The sequence below is a fragment of the Salvelinus namaycush genome, chromosome 40 (assembly GCF_016432855.1).
Source record: "Salvelinus namaycush isolate Seneca chromosome 40, SaNama_1.0, whole genome shotgun sequence".
Taxonomy (NCBI): Eukaryota; Metazoa; Chordata; class Actinopteri; order Salmoniformes; family Salmonidae; genus Salvelinus; species Salvelinus namaycush.
Window position 1 is genome coordinate 2,315,870 of NC_052346.1, and position 20,836 is coordinate 2,336,705.

Below are 20,836 nucleotides of genomic sequence, written 5' to 3' on the forward strand. Positions count from 1 at the left end.
TTATCATAAGGCACTTTGATCGGAAGGCACACATGTACAAAGTTATTTTTAGGAAGGAAAACAACAATGAAGATAATGCAGGCGCCAGGGGGAAAAGTTTGTGCAGGTTCCATTCTGACTGGAGATGCGCAAATGTCTGCATACTTGACCTGGGGAAACACTGAGGGAGTGCTTGGGCTCTCACTGAAGAGAGAAGTTTGTCCGGCTCACCTTACATTAGCATAGCATGCCGCAAACGTAAATTGTCCGTCACAGTGAAATGGGCTACTTCTATGTGAATTAATGAGGAGGCAGTACGCACCTAATTTCAAACTGTTTGTTGTTGCTCCTAGATGTTTCCACTTCACAATAACAACACTTCCAGTTGACTGGGGCAGCTCTAGCAGGGCAGAAATTTGACAAACTGACTTATTTGAAAGGTGGCATCCTATGACAGTGCCACGTTGAAAGTCACTGAGCTCTTCAGTAAGGCCATTCTACTGCAAGTGTTTGTCTATGGAGATTGCATGTCTGTGTGCTCGATGGTATACATCTGTCAGCAACGGTTGTAGCTAAAATAGCCGAATCCACAATTTTTAAGGGGTGTCCACCTACTGTTGGCCATGTAGTGTACTTTGATCTATATTTGATTTGAATTTGATCATATAAAGATGAAGTGTATACAAAGGCTGTAACATACTGAGCGTATTTGTTCTCGTACTGTCATTAACACTCTCTCTCGCTCTCCCTCTCTCTCTCTACCCCTCTCTTTTATCCTTTCTTCTTTCCCCCTGCCTCCCTAAATACCCTGTTGCCCATCTAACCCTCTGTCTCTCTCCCTCTCTTCCCCTCCCCTTTCTCTCTCATTGCTTCTCTCCCTCTGCTCTCTCTACCCTCCTCCCGCTCTCCATAGGACAAGGAGGAGCAGTGGATGACGAAGCTGGTGTCGGGGCAGCAAGACTTTGCCCTGCTGCAGCCGCTGCAGTGGAACACGCGCTACGAGGTGGAGATCACGGCTCGCAACGTCAAGGGCCTCTCGGAGCCCACCTTTTACCAGTTCTTCATGCCCCAGAAACCAGACATCATAGGTACAGACAGTTGTAGGACCTGCATGTTCAAGCATGCACACCTAGACATTTGTGTGCACACACACTGACAAAAATCCTAAGACAGTTCTGTACACAGACAGACACACAGTTATGTTTATATCCACTGACACTGCACACACACACACACACACACTAGTGGTGGCTGGTGACACTTGAATTGGGGAGGACGGGCTCATAGTAATGTCTGGAATGGAATTAATGGAATGCTCTCAAACACACCACACAGCTGGTTTCCATGTGTTTGATATCATTCCATTCATTATTATGAGCTGTCCTCCCCCTACCAGCCTCCTGTGACACACACTGCTGGAAGCAAACATATACAGTGCCTTCAGAATGTATTCAGACCCTTGTTTTTCCTCAGCAAACTACACACAATACCTCATAATGAGAAAGCGAAAACAGGTTTTTAGAAATGTTTGCAAATTTAATAAAAATAAAAAAACAGAAATACCTTATTTACATAAGTATTCCGCTCCTTTGCTATGAGACTCGATATTGAGCTCAGGTCCCTCCTGTTTCCACTGATCATCCTTGAGATGTTTCAACAACTTGATTGGAGTCCACCTGTGGTAAATTCAATTGATTGGAGATGATTTGGAAAGGCACAGACCTGTCTATCTAAGGTCCCGCAGTTGACAGTGCATGTCAGAGCAAAAACCAAGCTATGAGGTCGAAGGAATTGTCCGTAGAGCTCCGAGAGAGGACTGTGTCGAGGCACAGGGCAAAAATTCTGCAGCATTGAAGGTCCGCAAGAACACAGTGGCCTCCATTCTTAAATGGAAGATGTTTGGGACCACCAAAACTTAGACATCTGGGAAGAAGGGCCTTGGTCATGGAGGTGACCAAGAACCTGATGGTCACTCTGTCAGAGCTCTAGAGTTCCTCTGTGGAGATGGGAGAACCTTCCAGAAGGACAATCATGCCTTTATGGTAGGAGTGGCCAGACGGAAGCCACTCCTCAGTAAAAGGCATATGACAGCCTGCTTGGTGTTTGCCAAAAGGCACCTAAAGACTCTCAGACCGTGAGAATGCATCACGTCTGGAGGAAACCTGGCACCATCCCTATGGTGAAGCATGGTGGTGGCAGCATCATGCTGTGGGGATGTTTTTCAGCCACAGGGACTCTGAGACTAGTTACGATTGAGGCAAAGATTAACAGAGCAAATTACAGAGAGATCCTTGATGGAAACCTGCTCTAGAGAGCTTAGGATCTCAGACTGTGGCGACGGTTCACCTTCCAACAGGACAACGACCCTAAGGACAAAGCCAATGCAACGCAGGAGTGGCTTCGGGACAAGTCTCTAAATGTCCTTGAGTGGCCCTGCCAGAACCCGTACTTGAACCCGATCGAACATATCTGGAGAGACCTGAAAATAGCTGTGCAGCAACTCTCCCCATCAAACCTTCCAACAGCACAACGACCCTAAGCACACAGCCAAGACAACGCAGGAGTGACTTCGGGACAAGTCTCTGAATTTTCCAGAGCCCATACTTGAACCCGATCGAACATCTCTGGAGAGACCTGAAAATAGCTGTGCAGCGACACTCCACATCCAACCAGACTGAGAAGAAAGGTGTGCCAAGCTTGTCGCGTCATACCCAAGAAGACTCAATGCTGTAATCGCTGCCAAAGGTGCTTCAACAAAGTACTGAGTAAAGGGTCTGAATACTTATCTAAATGTGATTACAAAAAAATATATATAAATTTGCAAAAAATTCTAAACCTGTTTTTGCTTTGTCATTATGGGTATTGTGTGTAGATTGAGGGGGGGGGGGAAACTATTCAATACATTTTAAAATAAGGCTGTAACGTAACAAAATGTGGATAAAGTCAAGGGGTCTGAATACTTTCTGAAGGCACTGTGCACACTGTACTGTACCTACTCACCCAGGTAAACCCAGTGTAGAGTTATGAGCACACACTCCAATCACCTTGTATTGGAGTTATGTGTGGGCAAAGGGAGCAGGATCAAATGCAGAGAGCGTTGGTTTGATTTGGCCATGCTGTTTGTAGAGCGTATCTGTCTGAGCCTTTGAAAAGTCCAACTCTTAATGTTCCTGGGAGAGAAGACTTCTGAGGCCCACTGCAGGATGCTTATCATTTTCAAACAGCCCCCAGAGTTTTATATAAGACCATACACAAACCATCACAAAGGGAACAGTTTACAGTGAGTCACCACTTCCATATGTAGGCCCCCCTGCAGAGTCTGGTTAAAAAAACGGAGAGCATGTTTTTTTTGGTGTTTACTCTTTCTGTTGCTTAGGTTGTTTCTCCTGCTGCTCATGAAGGAGCGACTGTTTGCCTCTCTCATTACTGGAGTGGCTAAACTGCCTTTGAGTTTGTGTGTGTTCACGTGTGCATGTTGGTGTGTGTGTGTGTGTGTGTGTGCGCTGCTCCTTAAATGGAAAACAAGGCTGAGAACACAGTGCTTAAGCCGAGTCATTTCGATTGGTTAGTGAACAGAGGGTTAGGGAGACCGGGGGCAAAAAAAATCCCAGATTATTTCCTGTTGAAGAGAGAGAAAGGAGTGGCCAAAATGGACCAATGACAATGGAGTCCTGTCACCTGTCAGTATTCGTCATTAATCGCCACCCGTGCGGTCTATTCAGAAGGGCGAAATGTTAAAGAAAATAAGATAAATGTATTTTCTAGAATAGATATTATTGTCTGTCGAGTAGGGATTCGTGAACAGCTCTATTCATTATATTTATTATTGCAACCTTCTGGATAGTTCCCCTCACTGAACACACCCAAATTGTTTGACTTTTGATATTGTAGGGACACCATTAAATGCCTTCCTGCAGTGTATCTGATATGCTGTATAACCTCCAAGGGTCTACTATATGCCTCTCTCTGTGTTTCTTTTCTAAACAATCTCTCTATTTAATTCCCCCTCTTTATGCATTATGCATTCCCTGGGTCTGAAATTGTCACTTTTCTTTTTCGCCTCTCCTCCATTTCTTTCTTTCTCCTAGTTTGTCTTGCAAGGAACTGCCACTACACCTCCCCTCTCTCTGCCTCCTTACTTTTTTCCCCGTCCACAAACTCCTCTTTGAAATATGTCATTGATTGCCACTATGCCCTTGGTTCCTTTTCAATTTGCTCTCCTTCCCTCTATCCGTCTTAAATCATGGCACTCCTCCACTCACTTTAGACCTGCTGAATCACTATAGAGGTCTTGCCTCTTTCCCTCCTAAATCCTCTCTCGTCCGGGCTGTTTCTTTTTGAATGATCTCCTTTCTGTGGGATTTTTGTCATCCATCTTGGTTTTATGTCCCCTGTGTGTTTACGATATGGCCTGATGGATGTCAATGAAACGGAACGTTTTGTATGTTGAATGATACGGCGAGTTTTTGTCTTTGTTTAAAGCTACCATCGAGGTAATCATTCTCCTGTACAATATCATAAACTACACACTTCCAATACACACCAGTGGTGCTGGTTTAAATCAATTGAAAAGAACAGAACAGAAAGCCCCGCAAACTATGCGCTCGTTATAACATCTTTAAAGGATCATTAAGGTTGTAAGTTGTACCACTCTTCACTGGTATTGTAAACTTCAAAAATATTCCCATTGATTTTTGAAGAATACAACATATGCATGCTTCAACTATTTTAGTACAATGCTGCTGTTGCTATCAAAATAATAATAATGATGCCCATTAATGTAACAGCAGCTCTCATGAATTCATTTTTCTTTTCCAGAGGAAAAAAAGATGGTTATGTACAGCCAATTATCTTGAACACGCCCTACTTCCCAAAAAACTCAAAAGCATGTACATACGAAACACTGTTGCAATACATTTTTTCATCAAGAGTAAGTTCAGTTTGGAGATAAACTATGTTGGGGAAGCAGCCTAGAAATGCTGTTTACTTTCTTACCGAGCCAGTTAGGGATCATGGTGGAGACAAAAAGACTTGCAGGCTAATCCGTTCCCTAGTTTTTTTTATCCATTCCCTCAGATGTTTTATTTGGTCCCTGTTTTCCTTATGTAGGCTACCATGTTGTTCCCACTTGCCGATAACATATTGCAGCCTAAATATAATTATATTTAGTACATTACATGCTTCAAACGGTGATGGTTACTTAACATTTAATAGCTTATTTCCAGTTTGTCTTTTCATATGCCTCCAAATCATAAGGGCAAATAATAGCTAACGGGTGTGAAAAACCCCTCAATTAGCCTAAATCATTTCTATAGCCTGAAAAGCCAGGAGCCTCACTGGCAGTCATAACTGAATAATGTACAGTACCAGTCAAAATCTACTTTTCAAGGGTTTTTCTTTAATTGTACTATTTTCTACATTGTTGAATAATAGTGAAGACATCAAAACTATGAAATAACACATATGGAATCTTGTAGTATCCAAAAAAGTGTTAAACAAATCACAATATATTTGAGATTCTTAAAAGTAGCAACCCTTTGCCTTGATGACAGCTCTGCACACTCTTGGCATTCTCTCAACAAGGTTCATGAGGTAGTCACCTGGAATGCATTTCAATTAACAGGTGTGCCTTGTTAAAAGTTAATTAGTGGAATATATTTCCTTAATGCATTTGAGCCAATCAGTTGTGTTGTGACTAGGTATGGGGTGGTATACAGAAGATAGCCCTATTTGGTAAAAGACCAAGTCCATATTATGACAAGAACAGCTCAAATAAGCAAAGAAAAAAAGACAGTCCATCATTACTTTAAATAAGACATGAAGGTCAGTCAATTCGGAAAATTTCAAGAACTTTGAACGTTTCATCAAGTGCAGTCGCAAAAACCATCAAGCGCTATGATGAAACTGGTTCTCATGAGGACCGTCACAGGAAAGGAAGACCAAGAGTTACCTCTGCTGCATAGGATAGGTTCATTAGACTTACCAGCCTCAGAAATTGCAGCCCAAATAAATACTTCCCAGTATTCAAATAACAGACATTTCAATATCAGGTGTTCAGGAGACTGCGTGACTCAGGCCTTTATTGTTGAATTTCTGCAAAGAAACCACTACCTAAGGAAACCAATAAGAAGAAGAGACTAGCTTGGGCCAAGAAAGACAAGCAATGAACATTAGACCCATGGAAATGTATCCTTTGGTCTGATGAGTCCAAATGTTAGATTTTTGATTCCAACCGTTGTGTTTTAGTGAGACACAGAGTCGGTGAACGGATCATCTCTGCATGTGTGGTTCCCACTGTGAAGCATGGAAGAGGAGATGTGATGATGTGGGGGTGCTTTGGTGGTGACGCTATCTGTGATTTATTTTGAATTCAAGGCACACTTAACCAGCATGGCTACCACAGCATTCTGCACAGATACGCCATCCCATCTGGTTTGTGCTCAGTGGGACTATCATTTGTTTTTCAACAGGACAATGACCCAACACACCTCCAGGCAGTGGAAGGGCTATTTGACCAAGAAGTAGGGTGATGGAGTGCTGCATCAGATGACCTGGCCTCCACAATCACCTGACCTCAAACCAATTGAGATGGTTTGGGATGAGTTGGACCACAGAGTGAAGGAAAAGCAGCTAACGTGCTCAGCATATGTGAGAACTCTTTCAAGACTGTTGGGAAAGCATTCCAGTTGAAACTGGTTGAGAGAATGCCAAGAGTGTGCAAAGCTGTCATCAAGGCAAGGGATGGCTACCTTGATGAATCTGAAATATAAAACATGTTTGATTTGTTTTACCACTTTTTTGGTTACTACATGATTAAATCAAATCAAAATCAAATGTTATTTGTCACATGCTCCGAATACAACAGGTGTAGACCTTACAGTTACAAGCTCTTAACCAACAATGCAGCTTGCACCTGCAGGTCCCAGATGTGCTCAATGGGATTGAGATCCGGGCTCTTCGCTGGCCATGGCAGAACACTGACAGTCCTGTCTTGCAGGAAATCACTCTCAGAACGAGCAGTATGACTGGAGGGTCATGTCAGGATGAGCCGACAGGAAGGGTACCACATGAGGGAGGAGGATGTCTTCCCTGTAACGCACAGCGTTGAGATTGCCTGCAATGACAACAAGCTCAGTCCGATGATGCTGTGACACACCGCCCCAGACCATGACGGACCCTCCACCTCCAAATCTATCACGCTCCAGAGTACAGGCCTCTGTGTAACGCTCATTCCTTCGACGATAAACGCAAATCCGACCATCATCCCTGGTGAGAAAAAAAACGCGACTCGTCAGTAAAGAGCAGTTTTTGCCAGTCCTGTCTGGTCCAGCGACGGTGGGTTTGTGTCCATAGGCGGTTGTTGCCGGAGATGTCTGGTGAGGACCTGCCTTACAACAGGCCTACAAGCCCTCAGTCCAGCCTCTCTCAGCCTATTGTGGACAGTCTGAGCACTGATGGAGGGATTGTGCGTTCCTGGTGTAACTCGGGCAGTTGTTCTTGCCATCCTGTACCTGTCCTGCAGGTGTTATGTTCGGATGTACCGATCCTGTGCAGGTGTTGTTACACGTGGTCTGCCACTGCAAAGACGATCAGCTGTCCGTCCTGTCTCCCTGTAGCGCTGTCTTAGGCGTCTCACAGCAGTATGGCCACATCTGTAGTCCTCATGCCTCCTTGCAGCATGCGTAAGGCACGTCCACGGAGATGAGCAGGGACCCTGGGCATCTTTCTTTTGGTGTTTTTCAGAGTCAGAAGAAAGGCCTCTTTAGTGTCTTAAGTTTTCATACCTGTGCCCTTAATTGCCTACTGTCTGTAAGCTGTTAGTGTCTTCACGACCGTTTCACCGGTGCATGTTCATTAATTGTTTGTTGTTCATTGAACAAGCGTGGGATACAGTGTTTAAACCCTTTACAATGAAGATATGTGAAGTTATTTTGGATTTTATGAATTATCTTTGAATGACAGGGTCCTGAAAAAGCGACGTTTCTTTTTTTGCTGAGTTTATATACATGTGGGTAGAGTTATTAAAGTGACTTATGCATAGATAATAACAGAGAGTAGCAGTAGCGTATAAGAGGTGGGGAGGGGCAATGCAAGTAGTCTAGGTGGCCATTTAAATGTTCAGTAGTCTTAAGGCTTGGGGGTAGAAGCTGTTTAGAAGCCTCTTGGACCTAGACTTGGCACTCCGGTACCGCTTGCCGTTTGGTAGCAGAGAGAACAGTCTATGACTAGGGTGGCTGGAGTCTTTGACAATTTTTGGGGGCCTTCCTCTGAAACCGCCTGGTATAGAGGTCCTGAATGGCAGGAAGCTTAGCCCCAATGATGTACTGGGCCGTACGCACTACCCTCTCTAGTGCCTTGCGGTCGGAAGCCGAGCAGTTGCCATACCTGGCAGCGATGCAACCAGTCAGGATGCTCTTGATGGTGCAGCTGTAGAACCTTTGATGATCTGAGGACCCATGCCAAATCTTTTCAGTCTCCTGAGGGGGAATAGTTTTTGTCGTGCCCTCTTCGCGTTGGCTAGGCAGGTTAACATCTTGTGTGACTTAGCCAATCATGTATGTGTTACTTCATTGTTTTGATGCCTTCACTATTATTCTACAATGTAGAAAATAGAAAAAGAAAGAAAAACCACCTGAATGAGTAATTGTGTCCAAACTTTTGACGGGTACTCTATGTTTACAATGCAAACCAAATAGGCTACACTCTGTGCAAACTCATATTTATGCAACTTGGACACCTACGAACAGTTGCATAAAGTTAGGGCCATATAAGTCCAAGAAAACATGCTGCATCCAAGCACCTGATGTGTTTTTGTCGTTTACAATTGTGCATGTGACTTATCTGAGGCAGAAAGGAAAAGGCATGCAAGTGTATTGTGCATCATTTCCAAGAGGCTTCGGTGTTAAAAGGTGAAATGATGCGCTCTTATCCCTGCGCTAGGCAGGTGAACATCTTGTGTGGCGTACCAGGCACAGATGGCTCTATGTTCACAACTAAGACTGATAGCTATTTGCTTTGTTGCGATGACAATACATTCACCTGGAAATGAGCTAATTGCCAGGCCAGAGTAGGTCGCTGAAGAACTCCTTCGGAATATAGATATAAAACAGCTAAGGTCATGAAACAGGAATTCCTGCTTAGGGATCTTTGCACCATATTTGCACCTTGAGTGGTTTTAAACGCCCGTTACTAATATGCCCTTATGATTCGGAGGCATATGAAAATAAGCTATTGAATGGTCATTGATCACCACCATTTGAAGCCTTTAGGCTGCATTATGTTATTGGCCAAGTGGGACCATCATGGAAGCCTACATAAAGAGAAGAGGGAACGACTACAACATCGGAGGGAACAGATAAAAAGAAAGAGGGAACGGATTAGCCTGGCTGTTTTTTTTTTATCTCTGCCATGACCCTTAAGGGGCTCTGTACTTTCTCAAACATTTCTAGGCAATAATCCTTGGTGGAGCCTCTGAATATGACAGAAACTCTCCGAAAGGACAGACCTTGTCAAGTCACTATGATTACAGTCGTTCAGCTGTCAGGTATCCCATTTAGGGCGACCATTTTGACTCGTTTGAGCCGTGTGATTTAACAAGTGGCTGATTCTAGGCTCTATCACTCTCCCTTCCCAGGAACACTTTTAACTGTGCTTTACAGCAATCACCACACCGTCGAGCCCAAATGGCCAGCCCCATTTCGTTCCACAACCCTAGCGGCAACGAGGGTACTTTGCTCTTTAAAAGCGCGTTCGGTGGTAACGCTCCGTTTGGGTTCGCCATTTTGGAGTTGCGTGCAGGCCAGTTCTCGGGGCCTTTTCGTGAGTCATCGTTCTTGACGAATTGTTGGAGAGTGGTTAAGGAGAGAAAGTGCCTGGATGTCTGTGTCTAATGTCTCTGTGACCTTTGGTCTTGGATATGGAAGAGATGTAGTATATCATATAAACGTAACAGTGTAAAAGCACTGGGATAAAGTGTGAAAGGAGGGCTAAACCTTGGACGTGGCAATTTTGTCTCGTAACTGCAAGGAGAATGTTTAAAATGACATTATAGAGTAGATATTATAATACATGCAATTTAAGCATTAAAGTGCAAAGTTATACACTTGTTAGTTTGCTTGAAACAGCATGATAATAATGATTTGCAGACAACACAACATTATAATAGTCTTTGTTGGTTCTTCCATTTCCTGATTATTGAAGTGTACTTCAGCTATGTTAAGGCTCTTTAATTCAGCCTTAGTAATGGTGGATACTCATCATTCCTCTTATCTCTTGAATGAGAGGATCTGGTATGGGTGTGCTGATTCTCTTCTAAGGCTTTCTCTAATGGAGTAGCAATTCTTCCCCATGGCATAGAGCACAAAGTGTCCCCTCAAGTCTAGCTATGACGGCGTCACACTCACACACCCACTCACAGTAATGTTTATCCCTAAAATCCATTAGCACCCGCAAGTTTTCACCGAATCAATGGCTCCCGTTTAGTCATCGTTAATCGACTGACTACCTCTCAGATCTAATCAAGTGCAACTCAATGAGTGCTCAGGCCTAATGAGTTGATGTCAGAGACGTAGATGTATACGGATGGCTCCCACTCCGAGAGAGATGCAGGATGACTAGCATTAACAGAATATCAAATTGAGCCACTAATGGGCTAATAAATCAAAGGAGGCGCTTTCTAGATTAATCACATGGAATAAGCAGACAGGGAAATTGATACACATCGCCATCGGTTTGATAGGATAGAGTAGAAGACGAGGAATACACACAATTAGCGAGTTTTGAGCTAATCAGCTAACACGCGTTGTCATTTCCGGTCTTTTCTACTACTATGAGCCGATTTGACACTACTTGGATTATTTTAAGAGGCTAAGATCAAACGCTATAAGGTAGAGAGTTCTATTCCCTCACTGTGGCTCTGGAACTGATATGCTCTCTGTTATTCTCAAAGGCCTCAAAGACATAATTCGGCACTGCGAAAGGAAGTAGTAGTTGTGTTCTGAAGCCGAGCCCAGGTAATACATTTGGCGGAATAGATTGGAATGAATTTCGAAACACACACAAGGTAGGCAGCTAGAGCAGCTAACCCCAGAGGCACTTGACAGCAGAACAAGACTTCTCCTTGTTCCCCTTTTCTGTTTTCCCTCCTTTTTTCTTTTTCATTGTTTTTCAGTCGAGAGATCTAGCTACCACGAGACCTTGAGACACCCCCGCTATCATCGTTTGAACATTGCAAGGCACCTAATAGACATTTACAACATGGTTCTGTCAAGATTTGAATTACATTCACTTGGCGAGGATTCTTTTTCATTTCACCTTATTGCTCAGCAAATTGGAAATTGGAGGTGTGAAAACTCAAAAAGCGCTATGTATTTCCCCCTGGCTTCCTTCCTTGGTCCCGCTCATTTGAAATGTGTTGCTTCACATCCATTGATTCCCTCCAATAATACAGAGATCAAACCAGGCTCGCAATGGAATGCAAGGCAAACGACTGCTGAGCTACCTGCTCAAGAAAGATTGATACGGTTTAGAGAGTATGTGCCACTGTGAGGAAAAGCGACACTCTTAATGGGTTCTCTCCCTTGGAATGCCCCATTTTCAATCACAAACTATTTCTAATTTACTATATATGCTTTGACAATGTGCTTTCCACTATTTGAACCGAGGTCAGTGAACCGTCATACCCAGTTGGCAAATTTTGACATTGGACGTTATAACGACATTGCTTCCTACTTGTAAACTGGTTTATAGTTATAGAGATGTCCGATTACAACCAGGTAAAAGTTTCCACAACCCCCAAACTCTACGACAATAAAGTGATGCACCAACACTATGTTTTGTCTCTCTTTTGCTTCCTGTAATTGTCTTGATCCACAAGGATCTGCCCTGTCCTTCAAGAGGCTATAATTGACTAGTTAAGTTGTATTACTATGATTACAAGGGGATTAAAGCTGTAGAGGGCCAGAGCCACCAGCCTCCAAACCAGAGGAGTGGATTGGACAGGAACCAGGATGTGGGATGTGTGCAGAATGTGACTATCACAACAGTGTAACACCCTTCTATGGCTATGACCAAAATCTCATAATGTCCTATTTAGAAGGCAACTAGGCATAAATAAAAGTAATTTGTGTCTCTTCTATGTCCTTAAATAATAATGTTTGGTTCAGAATGGGGTTTGTAGCTCAAGGAAGGTCATTCATCCATTATTGTTTGTGTATTCCGTAGTTTTCTATTATCATAACACGACAGCTTTTGTGTGATTATTTTATACAATTGATTTTAATTGATTTAGCTCAATTCATCCTATATTTGTTTAACTGTTTTATTACTACCAATGCGGAATTGATTGACGAGGTCTTCAAGCCTCACCTCTACCGCCAAAGAAAAACAGATCCACATTAGGCTGTCTACTATTGTCTGGGGGAAAAAATCTAAATCTATTGAATCTTTCACAAAGATTTGCCCTGACTAACCTTCAGATGTGTATTCAGAGTAGTTATTAGTAATCTGACCACATATGATTTTATACACAAAAGATTTCAGTGTTACATTAAAACAGACAATTGAACCGAGTTTCAATGCACTCTGAGAGCAAAATAGTTCAATACAACATTGCGCTGTTTTGATGAGAAAAGGTCAATAAGGTAAACAAATGTGTATCATTGTTCCGTTTACCCTCGAGGAGTACTTGCAAAGCTATGTATGCATCTCAAATGGCAGCCTATTCTCCATGTACTGCACTACCACTGGGGCGGCAGGTAGCCTAGTGGTTAGAGCGTTGGGCCAGTAACCGAAAGGTTGCTGGATCGAATATCCGAGCTGACAAGGTAAAAATCTGTCGTTCTGCCCCTGAACAAGGCAGTTCCCCAGTAGGCCGTCATTGTAAATTTTTTAAAATACTGCTCACTTGGCCAAAAGTAGTGCACGATTTGGGATGCAAGCTAACGTTCTTCATGGGAGACAGGAAAGTGATTACTATCTACTAAGCTCTGGCTCATCTACCTTCAAAATAATTCAGATACATTTGCCGACAGAGAGAGCCCTGTGGCGGAGGGGAAATATTGATCCAATCAAAGAGTTTTGTCGCTGCCTCACGTCCCATGATGCAACACTAAAATTCCTAGCCACCAGGGTCTTTCTTTCTCCCTTTCTCTCACTCAATCTTCCTCTCTCCTTCTATCTCTATTCCCTCTCTTCCTTGCACTAAGCTGCTTGTTAGCTCTGACGGTGCTTGCCACCTATTGCTCCCGCCGCCAGCGTCGTTCGTTCTCATTCGGGGGCGTCTGTAGGTGTTCGGCTCTGACCCCATACCACATGCTCTATTTGATCAACACCAAGGTCACTGGTGCTCACAATCAGAAAACACCAGGGGTGTGTCCCGAATGGCACCCTTAGCCCTATGGAGTGCACTACAGTAGTGGGATGCAGCCCAGATGAGGAGAGGAATCTGAGCTAACTGCTTGAGTGTGTATTCGCATAATATGAGATTAGATATTTTTGCTGGGGTAAAAAAAAAAGTACGTGGAAATTGCTGGGGTAGCTTTCAATAAGTGGTATTGTATGTGTTTGGTTATGACCACCTTTGTCCAGGTTACCGGCGTAGGTTATGGCTCACAGTGTCTGTCTGTCTGTTTGTATGTACAGTTGAAATCGGAAGTTTACATACACCTTAGCCAAATACATTTAAACTCCGTTTTTCACAATTCCTGACATTTATTACGAGTAAAATTCCCTGTCTTAGGTCAGTTAGGATCACCACTTTATTTTAAGAATGTGAAATGCCAGAATAATAGCAGAGAGAATTATTTATTTCAGCTTTTATTTCTTTCATCACCTTCCCAGTGGGTCAGAAGTTTACATACACTCAATTAGTATTTGGTAGCATTGCCTTTATATTGTTGAACTTGGGTCAAACGTTTCGAGTAGCTTTCCACAAACTTCCCACGATAAGTATGGTGAATTTTGGCCCGTTCCTCCTGACAGAGCTGGTGTAACTGAGTCAGGTTTGTAGGCCTCCTTGCTCGCAAACACTTTTGCAGTTCTGCCCACTAATTTTCTATAGGATTGAGGTCAGGGCTTTGTGATGGCCAATCCAATACCTTGACTTTGTTGTCCTTAAGCCATTTTGCCACAACTTTGGAAGTATGCTTGGAGTCATTGTCCATTTGGAAGACCGATTTGCGACCAAGCTTTAACTTCCTGACTGATGTTTTGAGATGTTGCTTCAATATATCCACATAATTTTCCATCCTCATGATGCCATCTATTTTGTGAAGTGCACCAGTCACTCCTGCAGCAAGCACCCCCACAACATGATGCTGCCACACCCGTGCTTCACAGTTGGGATAGTGTTCTTCGGCTTGCAAGCCTCCCCCTTTTCCTCCAAACATAACGATGGTCATTATGGCCAAACAGTTCTATTCAGTTCTATTCAGACCAGAGGACATTTCTCTAAAAAGTACGATCTTTGTCAGTTGCAAACCGTAGTCTGGCTTTTTTTTATGGCGGTTTTGGAGCAGTGGCTTCTTCCTTGCTGAGCGGCCTTTCAGTTTTTTATCGATATAGGACTCGTTTTACTGTGGATATAGATATTTTTGTACCTGTTTCCTCCAGCATCTTCACAGGGTCCTTTGCTGTTGTTCTGGCATTGATTTGCACTTTTTGCACCAAAGTACGTTCATCTCTAGGAGACAGAGCGCATCTCCTTCCTGAGCGGTATGGCGGCTGCATGGTCCCATGGTGTTTATACTTGCGTACTATTGTTTGTATAGATGAACATGGTACCCTCAGGCGTTTGGAAATTGCTCCCAAGGATGAACCAGACTTGTGAAGGTCTACAATTTATTTTCTGAGGTCTTGGCTGATTTCTTTTGATTTTCCCATGATGTCAAGCAAAGAGGCACTGAGTTTGAAGGTAGGCCTTGAAATACATCCAAATGTACACCTCCAATTGACTCAAATGATGTCAATTAGCCTATCAGTAGCTTCTAGCCATGACATCATTTTCTGGAATTTTCCAAGCTGTTTAAAGGCACAGTCAGCTTAGTGTTTGATAACTTCTGACCCACTGGAATTGTGATACAGTGAATTATAAGTGAAATAATCTGTCTGTAAACAATTGTTGGAAAAATTGCTTTTGTCATGCACAAAGTAGATGTCCAAACCGACTTGCCAAAAATATTTTGTTAACAAGAAATTTGTTGAGTGGTTGAAAAATGAGTTTTAATGACTCCAACCTAAGTCTATGTAAACTTACGACTTCAACTGTATGTCTAGCTTGGTGATGGTGCTCTTTATGTCCTCATGTCCTGCCTGGCCTGCATTTATCTCCAACAGCCTGTGCCTGGGGTATATGATTATGATGTCTGTCTGGGTTGGTTACAAGATCCTGGGGTGTGTAGTATCTCAGACTATGCATATCTGGCTTGGTGAGTGACAGTGTTGTCCCTGTCCCTCTTGTCTTGCCTTAGCAGTCTCTATTGTGGAACTGGGACATTTTACTATATTATTTGTATTATGTCTGCCTGCGTTATTGGTTCTCTGTTTGCAGGTTACTGTGAGTGACTGTGTTCTTTCTGTCTGGTGTCTGTGTGGGTTACTCAGGCAGTTTATTTTGTATTTATTATGGATCGCCATTAGCTGCCAAGGCAGCAGCTACTCTTCCTGGGGTCCAAACACATTAACGCACTTACATTACACAAATCAAAAGATAAAACAATGCATCACATAACATTATTACACCACTGTATACAGTATATGTATAAAAGAAAATGGTGAAGAGACCTATGGTGGCATGTCTTGTGGGGTGTGCATTTGTGTCCGAGCTCTGTGCTAGTAGTTTAAATGGACTGCTCTGTGCGTTCAGCATGTCAACACTTCTTAAAAAAACAAGTAGTGCTGAAGTTAATCTCTTCTCCACTTTGAGCCATGAGAGATGTAAATGCATAATATTAATGTTAGCTCCCCATGTACATTTAAGGGCGTGCCATGCTGCCTTGTTCTGAGCCAATTGTAATTTTCCTAATCCCTCTTTGTGGCACCTTGACCACACAACTGAACTGTAGTCCAGGTGCAACAAAACAAGGGCCTGTAGGACCTGCCTCGTTGATAGTGTTGTTAAGAACGCAGAGCAGCGCTTTATGTCGACATGTTTTGACCATGACAGTTGTTGCTCCAAGCAGTTTAGTCACCTCAACTAGCTCAATTTCCACATTATTCATTACAATATTTAGTTGTGGTTTGGTGAATGATTTGTCTCAAATGTAATGCTTTTAGTTTTTGAAATGTCTAACTTATTCCTTTCCACCCATTCTGAAACTAACTGCAGCTCTTTGTTAACGTCTTCTGTGTTCTTTTAGACAGGTAACTCTTTATCCACAAAATAGCACGGGGTGTAAAGCCATAGCACATACTTTTGTCCAGCAGCAGACTATGATCGATTATGTCAAAAGCCGCACTGAAGTCTTAGAAAACAGCCCCCACAATCAATTTCTCTCAGCCAATCATCTGTCATTTGTGTAAGTGCCATGCTTGTTCGGTGTCCTTACCTATAAGCGTGCTGAAAGTCTGTTTACTGTAAAATAGCATTGTATCTGATCAAACACAAGTTTTTCCAAAAGTGTACTAAGGGTTGGTAACAGGCTGATTGGTCGGCTATTTGAGACAGTAAAGGGGGCTTTACTATTCTTGGTTAGCGGAATTACTTTTTCTCCTTCCAGGCCTGAGGGCACACACTTTCTAGTAGGCTTAGATTGAAGACATTGCAAATAGGGCTGGAAATATCGTCCGCTATTATCCTCAGTAATTTTCCATCCAAGTTGTCATTGTTGATAGACAACAATCATTTTTTCACTTCTTCCACACTCACTTTACAGAATAAAAAATTACAATGCTTGTCTTTCATAATTTGATCAGTTGTACTTGGATAGTTGGTTAGTGTTTGCTGCTGGCATGTCATGCCTAAGTTCGCTAATATTGGCACTGAGGAAATCATTAAAGTAATTGGCAATATCAGTGGGCTTTGTGATGAATGAGCCATCTGATTCAATGAATGATGGAGCTGACTTTTCATTTTTTCCCAAAATGTCATTTAAGGTACTCCAAAGCTTTTTACTATCATTCTTTATATCATGTAATTTTGTTTCATAGTATAGTGTCTTCTTCTTTTTATTCAGTTTAGTCACATGATTTCTCAATTTGCAGTTTGCAATTTATATTTTATTTCACCTTTATTTAACCAGGTAGGCTAGTTGAGAACAAGTTCTCATTTACAACTGCGACCGGGCCAAGATTAAGCAAAGCAGTTCGACACATACAACAACACAGAGTTACACATGGAATAAACAAACATACAGACAATAATACAGTAGAAAAAGTCTATATACAGTGTGTGCAAATGAGGTAAGATAAGGGAGGTAAGGCAATAAATAGGCCATGGTGGCGAAGTAATTACAATCTACCAATTAAACACTGGAGTGATAGATGTGCAGAAGATGAATGTGCAAGTAGAGATATGGGGTGCAAAGGAGAAAGATAAATAAAATAAATACAGTATTGGGATGAGGTAGTTGGATGGGCTATTTACAGATGGGCTATGTACAGGTGCAGTGATCTGTGAGCTGCTCTGACAGCTGGTGCTTAAAGCTAGTGAGGGAGATATGAGTCTCCAGCTTCAGTGCTTTTTGCAGTTCGTTCCAGTCATTGGCTTCAGAGAACTGGAAGGAAAGGTGGAGGAGAAATTGGCTTTGGGGGTGACCAGTGAGATATACCTGCTGGAGCGCGTGCTACGGGTGGGTGCTGCTATGGTGACCAGTGAGCTGAGATAAGGCGGGATTTACCTAGCAAAGACTTGTAGATGACCTGGAGCCAGTGGGTTTGGCTACGAGTATGAAGCGAGGGCCAGCCAACGAGAGCGTACAGGTTGCAGTGGTGGGTAGTATATGGGGCTTTGGTGACAAAACGGATGGCACTGTGATAGACTGCATCCAATTTGTTGAGTAGAGTGTTGGAGGCTATTTTGTAGATGACATCGCTGAAGTCGAGGATCGGTAGGATGGTCAGTTTTACGAGGGTATGTTTGGCAGCATGAGTGAAGAATGCTTTGTTGCGAAATAGGAAGCCGATTCTAGATTTAATTTTGGATTGGAGATGCTTAATGTGAGTCTGGAAGGAAAGTTTACAGTCTAACCAGACACCTAGGTATTTGTAGTTGTCCACATATTCTAAGTCAGAACCGTCCAGAGTAGTGATGCTGGACGGGCGGGCAGTTGCAGGCAGCGATCGGTTGAAGAGCATGCATTTAGTTTTACTTGCATTTAAGAGCAGTTGGAGGCCACGGAAGGAGAGTTGTATGGCATTGAAGCTCATCTGGAGGTTAGTTAAGACAGTGTCCAAAGAAAGGCCAGAAGTATACAGAATGGTGTCGTCTACATTGATGTATAGAGAGAAGAGAGTTGGCCCAAGAATTGAACCCTGTGGCACCCCCATAGAGACTGCCAGAGGTCCGGACAACAGGCCCTCTGATTTGACACTGAACTCTATCAGAGAAGTAGTTGGTGAACCAGGCGAGGCAGTCATTTGAGAAACCAAGGCTGTTGAGTCTTCCGATAAGAATGTGGTGATTGACAGAGTCGAAAGCCTTGGCCAGGTCGATGAATACGGCTGCACAGTAATGTCTCTTATCAATGGCGGTTATGATATCGTTTAGGACCTTGAGCGTGGCTGAGGTGCACCCATGACCAGCTCTGAAACCAGATTGCATAGCGGTGGGATTCGAAATCGTCGGTAATCTGTTTGTTAACTTGGCTTTCTTAGAAAGGCAGTGTAGGATCGATATAGGTCTGTAGCAGTTTGGGTCTAGAGTGTCTCCCACTTTGAAGAGGGGGATGATCGCGCCAGCTTTCCAATCTTTGGGAATCTCAGACGATACGAAAGAGAGGTTAAACCGGCTAGTAATAGGGGTTGCAACAATTTCGGCAGATAATTTTAGAAAGGGTCCAGATTGTCTAGCCCAGCTGATTTGTAAGGGTCCAGATTTTGCAGCTCTTTCAGAACATCAGCTATCTGGATTTGGGTGAAGGAGAAATGGGGGAGGATTGTTCGAGTTGCTGTGGAGGATGCAGGGCAGTTGACCGGGGTAGGGGTAGCCAGGTGGAAAGCATGGCCAGCCGTAGAAAAATGCTTATTGAAATTCTCAATTATTTTGGATTTATCGGTGGTGACAATGTTTCCTAGCCTCAGTGCAGTGGGCAGCTGAGAGGAGGTGCTCTTATTATCCATGGACCTTACAGTGTCCCAGAACTTTTTGGAGCTTGTGCTACAGGATGCAAATTTCTGTTTGAAAAAGCTAGCCTTAGCTTTCCTAACTGCCTGTGTATATTGGTTCCTGACTTTCCTGAAAAGTTGCATATCGCGGGGGCTATTCGATGCTAATGCAGTACACCACAGGATGTTTTTTTGCTGGTCAAGGGCAGTCAGGTCTGGAGTGAACCAAGGGCTATATCTGTTCCTGGTTCTACATTTTTTGAATGGGGCATGCTTATTTAAAATGGTGAGGAAGGCACTTTTAAAGAATAACCAGGCATCCTCTACTGACGGGATGAGGTCAATAGCCTTCCAGGATACCCGGGCCGGGTCGATTAGAAAGGCCTGCTCGTTGAAGTGTTTAAGGAGCGTTTGACTGTGATGAGGGGTGGTCGTTTGACCGCAGACCCATTACGGATGCAGGCAATGAGGCAGTGATCGCTGAGATCTTGGTTGAAAACAGCAGAGGTGTATTTGGATTGCAAGTTGGTTAGGATGATATCTATGAGGGTGCCTGTGTTTACGGATTTGGGGTTGTACCTGGTAGGTTCATTGATAATTTGTGTGAGATTAAGGGCATCAAGCTTACATTGTAGGATGGCTGGGGTGTTAAGCATGTCCCAGTTTAGGTCACCTAGCAGCACGAGCTCTGAAGATAGATGGGGGCAATCAATTCACAAATGGTGTCCAGGGCACAGCTGGGGGCGGATGGTGGTCTATAGCAAGCGGCAACGGTGAGAGACTTGTTTCTGGAAAGGTTGATTTTTAAAAGTAGAAGCTCGAATTGTTTGGGTACAGACCTGGATAGTAAGACAGAACTCCGCAGGCTATCTCTGCAGTAGATTGCAACTCTGCCCCCTTTGGCAGTTCTATCTTGTCGGAAAATGTTATAGTTAGGGATGGAAATTTCAGGGGTTTTGGTGGTCTTCCTAAGCCAGGATTCAGACACGGCTAGGACATCCGGGTTGGCAGAGTGTGCTAAAGCAGTGAATAAAACAAACTTAGGGAGTAGGCTTCTAATATTAACATGCATGAAACCAAGACTTTTACTGTTAAAGAAGTCGGGGAATAGGAGTGGAGCTAGGCACTGCAGGGCCTGGATTAACCTCACCGGAGGAACAGAGGAGGAGTAGGATAAGGGTACGTCTAAAGGCTATAAGAACTGGTCATCTAGTACGTTTGGAACAGAGAGTAAAAGGAGCAGGTTTCTGGGCGCGATAGAATAGATTCAAGGCATAATGTACCGACAAAGGTATGGTAGGATGTGAATACATTGGAGGTAAACCTATGCATTGTGTGATGATGAAAGAGATATTGTCCCTAGAAACATTTAAACCAGCTGATGTCACCGCATGTGTGGGAGGTGGAACTAAAGGGTTGGCTAAGCCATATTGAGCAGGGCTAGAGGCTCTACAGTGAAATAAGACAATAATCACTACCAGAACAACAATGGACAAGGCATTTTGACATTAGGGAGAGGCATGTGTAGCCGAGTGATCATATTAGTCCAGTGAGTAGTTAGGCTGGCTGGAGACACGGCGATTCAGACAGCTAGCAG

General features: G+C 43.3%; 1 protein-coding gene across 1 annotated transcript in view; it reads left to right on the forward strand.

The window, feature by feature from the left end:
* Nucleotides 1-20,836, forward strand: part of LOC120033168 (neural cell adhesion molecule 2-like) — a 171,590-nt gene that overhangs the window by 139,592 nt on the left and 11,162 nt on the right. The window contains exon 15 of the mRNA XM_038979452.1: nucleotides 893-1,067. Within this exon, the coding sequence (XP_038835380.1) occupies nucleotides 893-1,067 (175 nt within the window). The remainder of the gene's footprint in view (nucleotides 1-892; nucleotides 1,068-20,836) is intronic.